The sequence below is a fragment of the Triturus cristatus genome, chromosome 9 (assembly GCF_964204655.1).
Source record: "Triturus cristatus chromosome 9, aTriCri1.1, whole genome shotgun sequence".
NCBI lineage: Eukaryota > Metazoa > Chordata > Amphibia > Caudata > Salamandridae > Triturus > Triturus cristatus.
In genome coordinates this window covers 355,377,144-355,385,945 of record NC_140592.1, presented here as the reverse complement: position 1 = coordinate 355,385,945, position 8,802 = coordinate 355,377,144, and the positions used below count along the sequence as shown (strand labels likewise).

Sequence of the window (8,802 nt, the reverse complement as noted above, 5' to 3'; positions counted from 1 at the left end):
GGGGCGGGTGGGGGGGGCTGTCAGGGGTCCGCGGACGCAGGCAGGGACGGCCAGGACGGCTTTGAGGCCCGATGGTGCCGGGGCCCGCCCAGGTTTGAGCGACCTGGGGGGCGGGGGGGGATCCAAGCCGGCGGCTGTCGGCAGAGTTAAGGGGAGTACGGTGGGGCGCAAGACGGCCCCTTACCGCCGTCAAGAAGCAGTAGGGCGGTCCGCGGCGGCCGTCCCTCCAGCGCGGGAGCGGGCAGTGGCAGCGGGGGGGAAGGGGTCACGCATGTCTGGTGAACTGAATGGCAAGGGCGTGAAGAGAGCGGCGAGAGAGGTGTTGTGGGTGCCTGGAGGTGTGGAGGCAGATGTGGAGTTGGATTATGAGGCGGAAAGTGATGAGCTGGAGGACGGGGAGGTGCGGGATGACTGTGACGAGACGGGCGCAGGCATGGACAACAGAGAGGTTGGTGTGTTACAGGTTCCCCGGAGATCGGCGGACAAGGAGACGGGAGAGAAGCGGCGGGCGACCCCCTCCGGAGGACGGCTCAGCGAGCGACAGCCGACTTTGACAGGTGAGCGGGTTTGGTGGTCGGTGTGGGACGGGGGTCGCAATGGGGGGAAGGAAGAAGGCTTGTAGGTCGGTTGGGGTGGGGGACGGTTCTGTGAGGGAGGTGGTGGAGGCTCCCAAGGGTGGGCTCCCGACTAAGGACAAAGCGGTTGGGGGCAAGGCGGTGGCGTCGGCGGGGGTGCAGACAGAGAAGGATGGGGGTAAGGAGGAGGCGTCGGGGAGTAAGCTCCCGAAAAAACTGCCCTACATGGGCCTGGCTATGCCGTTGGGGTCGAACTTGTCCGACAAAATAAAGGGAAAGATCTGGAAGCATGAGTACGTGGACGTTTTTAAATTGCTGCATAGGGAAGTGCAGGCCAAAGAGGGCTCCAAGGAAGAGGAGTGGGAGCTGACTAGGCGGCCGAGGGTGCCGGTAAATATGGAGAATTGGACCTCGGCCTTTCTCATTTACGCGAGTATCTATTGCGAGAAGCATCCCGATAGGGCAATCGCATTGCTGAAATACATGGATATCATCAGGAAGGCTCAGATGCAGTTTGGGGGTTTCGCGTGGTTGAGTTATGATGAGGAGTTCAGGGCGCGGGTCAGTGCGAACCCCGAGAAGCATTGGGGTGAGGTGGACCAGGAATTGTGGATGCAATGGATGGCGTCTACGCATTCATCCGCATCAACTCACACGGCGAGTGGTTTGCCGGTCTCGTATCGGTCTTTTCAGTCGCGTCCCGCCCATACTGGGGCGGGGGGGACCACAGCACCCACAGGTGGGGCTGGACAGTCTAGCAAGCCCGGCACTTACAATACCGGGGCCTGTTGGAGTTACAATCGGGGGTATTGTTCCAGGTACCCGTGCAAGTTCAAGCACGAGTGCTCTAAGTGCGGGGGGAAGCACCCCCTTACGCAATGCCTTACACTCACCACTCCTTCCGAACAATGGCGAAATGCCAAGGGGAAGGGGCAGACTGGACAGAAGGGCCCCTACACCGGTTAGGGTGGAGGCGATGGCCCCGTGGCTCTCCCTTTACCCGGACAGGGAGGCCGCCTTAAAGATTCGGTGGGGCTTTACGGATGGTTTTCGGGTCGGGTATCAAGGTCCCAGATCTCGGAGATGGGCCGACAACCTCAAGTCAGCGAAGGAATTGCCGGGGGTGGTGGCGGCTAAACTCTTGAAGGAGGTGGAGGAAGGCAGGATTGCGGGCCCCTTTTATGACTGGCCGATGGAGGATTTGATCGTTTCTCCACTGGGGGTGGTGCCCAAAAAGGAGGAGGGTGAGTTTCGGATGATTCATCACCTATCGTGGCCGGAGGGGCAGTCAGTGAACGACTTCATCGCGGAGGAGGATTCCCGGGTGCTGTATGCGTCGGTGGACGATGCGATCCGCCTTGTGCGGGTGTGTGGGCCGGGGGCGGAATTGGCAAAATGTGACGTAAAGTCGGCTTTCCGCTTGCTACCTATACACCCGGCGGATTTTGCGCTCCTCGGGATGCAGTTCGGGGGGGCCATCTTCGTGGACAAAGTCTTGCCCATGGGGTGTGCGATTTCTTGCGCATTGTTCGAGATGTTTAGCACCTTCCTGCAGTGGGCCTTCACGCAGCGGACTGGGCACCGGGATGTCACGCACTATCTGGATGATTTCCTCTTTCTGGGGAAGGCAGGTTCGGGGGACTGTGGCAGGGCTCTGTCGGGGTTCCAGGAGTTGGCGGAGGGATTTGGGGTTCCGTTGGCGCCCGAAAAGACGAGTGGGCCGGCTTGCGTTCTGACATTCTTGGGCATTGAGCTGGATTCCATCCAATGGACAGCGAGGCTCCCGGCCGCGAAGGTAGAGGAAATTCAGGAGTGCCTCCAGTGGGCGATTGGTGAGAAACGGATTGCGCTGCGGGCGGTCCAGAGGTTGCTGGGGTTCTTGAACTTTGCGTGCCGGGTAGTCAGGGCAGGGCGGACGTTCTGCCGACGGCTCGGCATGGCCATGTCGGGGGCAGTTCTTCCACACCACAGGGTCAGGATCTCCATGGGAGTGAGGGCGGATCTGCGGACGTGGTTGCTGTTCTTGATGGAGTTCAATGGGGTCTCATTGGACTTTGTGGAGGAAAACACGGTTTGGCAAATCCAAATTTACTCGGATGCAGCTGGGGCGGATGGCTTTGGCATTTTCTGGGACGGGAGGTGGTGTGCAGAGACCTGGCCGGAACACTGGAGGAAGCAGGGGAGGAGCATTGCCTTTTTGGAATTTTTTCCTTTGTTGGTGGCACTGGAAGTGTGGGGTTCGGAGTTTCAAAACAGGGCGGTGTTGTTCCATGTGGACAACATGACGGTGGTCGAGTTGGTCAACCGGCAGAGGGCAAGGGACCTGAGGGTGTTGCGCTTGTTGAGGAGTTTCATGCTGAAGTGTTTGCGGCTGAATGTGACTTTTCGAGCCAAGCATGTGCCAGGGGCGAATAATGACATTGCGGATGCTTTGTCTCGTTCGCAGTGGCAGCGATTCCGGCGACTGGCACCTGGAGCGGATCTGTGCAAGACGGGGCTGCCGGATGGCATTTGGGCCCTAGGGGAGTGAGGGTGGTTGACCTAGTTGAAAATTCTGTTGCTGTTACCACCAGGCGGACCTACAGACGGGCGTGGGCAGAGTTTGTCGCCTTTATGGGTTGGAGCGGGGTTTCTGAGGCTGGGGGACAGGTGGGGGTGGAGCGGGGAGTATTACAGTTTGTGCTGCACTGCATGGATAAGGGGTTGTCGGCGGCAACCATTTCAGGAAAACTGGCAGGGGTGTCCTTTTATTGCTGTCTGTTTTTTGGTTTTGACCCTACGAAAGGTGTGATTGTTAGTAGGGTGTTGCGGGGTTGGGGTAGGGAGCGGGTTGGGGGCTCTGTGCCGCGGGAGGCCATAACGTTTGAGGTGTTGGTTCGGTTGGTTGCGGCGTTGCCGCTCTGTTGCTATGATGAGTTTGAGGTTCGGGTTTTTCGCTTGTGCATGGTCTGGATGTTTTTTGGGGCATTCCGGGTGTCTGAGTTGCTGGGCACGCGGGCTGGGGAGGGGCGGAGGTATGAGGACGTCAGATTGGATGCGGGGCGCCTGGGGATTTGGCTCGGTCGGTCGAAGACAGATCAGTTGGGCCGGGGTAAGTGGGTTTGGCTGAATGAGAATCAGGGAGGGGGTGTGTGCCCGGTGGCTGAGTGGCAGGCTTTTGTGAGGGTGCGGCAGCTTGGGGTAGGGGAAATATTTTGTCACAAGTCTGGGGCACGAGTGACGGCTGGCCAGTTGTTGGCGGTGTTGCGCATGGCGTTGGTGCGTGTGGGTTTGGAGCCGGCGGGTTTTGGAACTCACTCCTTCCGGATTGGGGCGGCGACAGCGGCTGCTCGGCTGGGGTGGTCCTGGGATAGGATCCGACAGATTGGGAGGTGGAGGTCAAGGTGTTGTGAGCGTTACGTGCGAAAGTGACGGGGCGGGGTGTGGGGGGTTGGATGGTGCGGGGTGTGGCATTCTTGGTGCGTCTCTAACCTCTGTTTCTTTCTTAGGTTGCGTGGGAGGCCCTGGGGCCAAGACGGTCACATGGATCGTGGGGCATTCTTTTGTGCACTGGGCGTCGAAATATGCGGAGCAACAGGTGTACGGCCGTAACCTGGGACTCAGAGGACAACTTCACGAAGTGCACTGGTGGGGTAAAGGGGGAATGCGATGGGGGGCACTACTGCCCTGGCTCACGAAGATGGTCCCACAGAAGGGTTGCCCGGATCTGTTGATTATACACCTGGGGGAAAATGACTTGGTTCGGCTGTCGGGTTTGGCGCTCTTACAGCTGATGCAGAGAGACTTGGAAGTACTTAAGCACAGACTGGCGGGGGCTTGCATTGCATGGACAGAGTTTGTTCCGAGGAGGATCTGGAGGGGAGCTGTTAAGCATGGGGCAATTGAGAAAGCGCGTCGAAAATTGAACAGAGCAATGCGCGTTTTTTGTGGGGAGAAGGACGTCAAGGTGATCAGTCACCCAGGACTGCGACTGGAGGAACCACTGCTATTTAGGGATGACGGGGTGCATCTGTCTAGACTGGGGAACGCCTACTATATGATGGAGATGAGGGATGTGGTCAGCAAGCTCTGGAATGAGGCAATTTGGTGTCGCAGGGATGTGTGAGGGGCCCTGGCCTAGGGGGTGGGGCAGGTACCCGCCCTACAGGGGGCTACCTGGTTGGCGGTACTTTGGAGGGGTGGGGGGAGTCATTAGCGGGCACACCCATCCCTCGGGGGGGGAAGAGTGAACGAGGTGGGGGTATTGGAGGCGTGAGTGGAATGGCCGAGGAGAGCCGGGAGGATGCAAGGAGGTTTGTGGAATGGTGAGGAACGGAAGGGGCATGGAGTGGTACAAAAGGGGAGTGTGGAGTGGGTGAAAGGAGTGAAGGATGGTAGAGTGTTGGGGGAAAGTTTATTCATATAATGTTTGGTTATTGTTTAATGTTGTGCAGCCTGGTCCTAATAAATGGCCTTTTACGCTAAAGACACGGTGTGGTCTGTTTATTGCGCGATGCCGGGCCCCGGGGGAAGCAGAGTCGCAGACTAGTCTTCCCCCGGGGTCATTCGCGCGAGGGTAGGACCAGGTAGGGTCAAGGGGTGGAGTTAGGGGGTGGGTATATGAGCGCAGGGGAGGAAGGCGACTTCCTCTTCCTGCGCTCGGCACCATCGGGAGGGTTTAGAAAAGGCCACCCACCCGCCCTGCAGTTGAGGGTTGGGTTTCCAGGGTTGGCTACAGCGTGCCAGTTTAGGACAGGCTGCGGGGTGGCGGTACTTTGGAGGGGTGGGGGGAGTCATTAGCGGGCACACCCATCCCTCGGGGGGGGAAGAGTGAACGAGGTGGGGGTATTGGAGGCGTGAGTGGAATGGCCGAGGAGAGCCGGGAGGATGCAAGGAGGTTTGTGGAATGGTGAGGAACGGAAGGGGCATGGAGTGGTACAAAAGGGGAGTGTGGAGTGGGTGAAAGGAGTGAAGGATGGTAGAGTGTTGGGGGAAAGTTTATTCATATAATGTTTGGTTATTGTTTAATGTTGTGCAGCCTGGTCCTAATAAATGGCCTTTTACGCTAAAGACACGGTGTGGTCTGTTTATTGCGCGATAAGTTATTGCTATCAGCATATTTTTTATGGAGCCTACGGCGAGCCTCGAACCTTTGCCCCGACGACCGAGGTCCGCAGCTGTGTTTATTATACCACACCCCTCCCGCCCCTGCGCCAGAAACATGGAAAGACTTGTTGCATGCTGTGACGTCGCACTGTTTATTTCATCCTTGTTTAAGAAAGCTGCTCAGCTGGTCGTCCACTCCCGCCTCACCTCAGAGCCATGGCTTTCCATGCCAGCCAGCCCCTGCTTTGGTAAGCAGTGGTGACACGAGGGGCCACTTGCCATTACACAAGGTCACATTCATTTCTTTTTAGTCACAGGGAGATTAAGGGATTTTCCCAGCCTCACAGTATGCTAGTTCAACTTCACGCCGCTACTCGAGCCTGCTTCCCCATTCTGTGGCATATCAATCCAGCCACCTCATTTCCTCACCCTCCTCCATTCATTGTTGTACCGAAGACTAGCTTTATTTCCCCCTATTTTTTTAAAATCTAATTTTAAACTGAACTGGCAATTTTATTTTTATCGTACTTTGTCGTTATGTACTTTATTATCAGCTATTAGCCGGTATCAATTCCATACATGACCTCTAGATGTCACTGTGCTACACCCTGTATGTAATGTCCTGAAAGCCCTGGCTCTGGTGCAGCAGACGAACCTCACACAGTAGACCAGCTGTGAAACATACAATTAGAGATTTTACATAGAATTAGCCATTTGGAGGTTACTGCTCATGCTATCTCTATATGCCTCATAATGCAACTAAGAGCTGTCACCACACCTCAACATTTTGTGCATAATCACAATAAATTACGAGAATTCTTCCTATTGCAATAATTTTTACTTTTGTATTCCTCTCTGCTGTAAGAGGAGGGAGGAGTTATCTTAAATGTAACGTTGAAATACGTTTCTATCTAAACCTAAGGTACCTGTGCGGGCTCCAATAACCAATTTTCCAGTTACAGCTGAAAGCAGTACCAATTACTCCACAGAGACTGCTTGTAACCCCCTTCTCCGATCGCATTATGGAAGGAAGGACTGTGAGTCGGTGGAATAGTATCATATAGTGTGTATGTGAATTGAAGCAGCGCAGTCAGTACTGGCTTGATTATATTATCTACACCCTAAATGCTATACGGTGCAATGCACATGACCTAGGGGCATATCATCAAGCCGGCGCAATAAAATTATCGCCGCTTTAGCGTCCGTTTTCAGGCGAAAAGCGGCAATAATTTTATCGCAGTAAAGGCAAGGTCACGCTATCGCGTGAATCCTTGCCTTAGCCTAACCTTTTTCCCAACGCCCAGCTATGCATCTCTAATGAGATGCAAAGTGGGCGTTCCTTCCCAAAATAACTGGAGAAATGTCGCTAACCAACATTTCTCCAATTAACAAGGAAATCGCTAACCTGCTTAGCGATTGGAAAAGAATCGCTAACCGCGCTTGACGCAGGTTCCTGTACTCCTGCTTTCAAGCTGACTTAGCCATGTAATCCAATGGGAGGTGGATTACATGGCTAAATCCACCCTGCCTTATCAGCAAGGTATCGCCTGTCACAGTGCAATTATCGCTGGATTTCCAGCAATAATCGCACTGTTTTGTAGCTAACGCATGGATTTCTATCGCTTTGGAGATAAGCGTTGCTGATAGCACGCTATCTCCGCGATAGAATCCAGCGATAGCCGGCGATATTTATCCTAGCGCTAAGTGCGCTTAGCGATAATTATCGCAGGTTGTTGCTGATATGCCCCCAGGTCTTCTAGATCAGCACTGGGGTTCTTTAGTAGAGAGGCTGTAAAGGTGTTTTTCAGTAAATGCTGGAGAGCATTTTGGGGCTTTAGGTGAGTTATTGTTAAACTATGTTACTTGGCAGTAAAGCAGCAGCTTTGGCACCGTTTGGTGGCTTTGTCATTCTCAGATTTCAATTCGAGGGGTAATTGGACTCCAATGCCTTTTATGAAGGTGGCTCAACCTCTCACAGGTGTGAGTTCTCAGGCCCTAGCCTGTCTCTTTTGTCTCAGAGAAAGTATGCAGTCGGTGCACAATAACTAGAAATGGCCACAGTGGATGAGCCTGGGGTGAAGGGTGCTCAGGGTGAAGAGTAGTCTCTTGAATAGTCCTCGCAGGAAGAATTCTAACGATTAAGGAAAGATTGGAATGGGAAACTGTTCTAATCATAAATCGAGCATGCTGTGAGGTCAATGGGGAGGTCTGATTTCCTTAAGCACCTTTCCAGGGCTCTTCAACATTTCAGGAGAGGTTTATCTGTGTAGGATTTATTGTTCACCAATCTAAATGAGTGTATAGTGAGATGGGCTTTCTGATAGGGGTAGGAGTGATGCACTGCCAGTACAACATCCAAAGGTGTACAGACCTGCACAGGAGTGCCAGAGCACAGATGGCAGCACTAATCTTGGACAGGTTTCTGGCCCACATAACGGACTAGTTTCTCAGCCAGTGGATTCAATTCTACGAGTGTGTGAAATGTGTGTTATTTCCTTTTAAAGAAATAATGCAAAATTTAGGAAGAAATATGCAAAACTATGGGCAATAAAAAGCTGACATTTGAAGTAATATATTAGTACAAAATGCATCCACACGTTCTTTTGGGCACAAGGAAGCATTTACCGCAAAAAAGTCTCTTATCCTATTTTCCATTTTCTGGTTGTCCAGCGCGGCGCCATCATACGAATGGCAATCGCGCTATGCAAATATCATCACTCCACTGCATACTTAAAAACAAAAGTAAAACACATTGTCATTTTCAACGCTAAGAGCTCAAGCTGTCACAAATGCAAGACCGATTGCATTGCAAATGCTTGTTTGAAATGGCCACCCACTGACAGCACAGGGAGCATCGCACAATCATCAAAGGGGGATATAAGGCAATTGAATGCTTAGTGCAGTGCTGGGAAAGTGCGTGGAGTTAAAAAAAAAAAATAGAACGGGAAGGAGGAGAGACAGCTATTAGTCCCTGGGATGGATTTAAAAGCAAGGTCTAATATCAACGATAAAAGGAAATGGCAACCAATTAAAACATTGTTCCTGGGAGTTGTGCAAACCACACGAATACTAGTGAGGAAAAGCCTTGCATCAGGAGCAGGGTAGTGAAATAGACAACAAAGCCAGCCAGTCAGGAGCGAGG

The 8,802-nt window shown here is 53.4% G+C and overlaps 1 protein-coding gene across 1 annotated transcript; it reads left to right on the top strand.

Moving 5' to 3' along the window:
* The first annotated feature begins 390 nt into the window (after positions 1 to 390).
* On the top strand, positions 391 to 4,735 carry LOC146797921 (uncharacterized). Its single transcript, XM_085627778.1, has 2 exons — positions 391 to 557; positions 4,064 to 4,735. Exons 1-2 carry the CDS (start codon positions 434 to 436, stop codon positions 4,678 to 4,680), a joined length of 741 nt encoding a protein of 246 aa, XP_085483904.1. The 5' UTR covers positions 391 to 433; the 3' UTR covers positions 4,681 to 4,735.
* Positions 4,736 to 8,802: the final 4,067 nt, after the last annotated feature.

Excerpts from the sequence above, each read along its gene's own strand:
- LOC146797921 (XM_085627778.1), top strand. The coding sequence starts at position 434 with ATGGACAACAGAGAGGTTGGTGTGTTACAGGTTCCCCGGAGATCGGCG. Across the intron at positions 558-4,063 it reads GCGACAGCCGACTTTGACAG|GTTGCGTGGGAGGCCCTGGG; the intron begins GTGAGCGGGTTT and ends TTTCTTTCTTAG.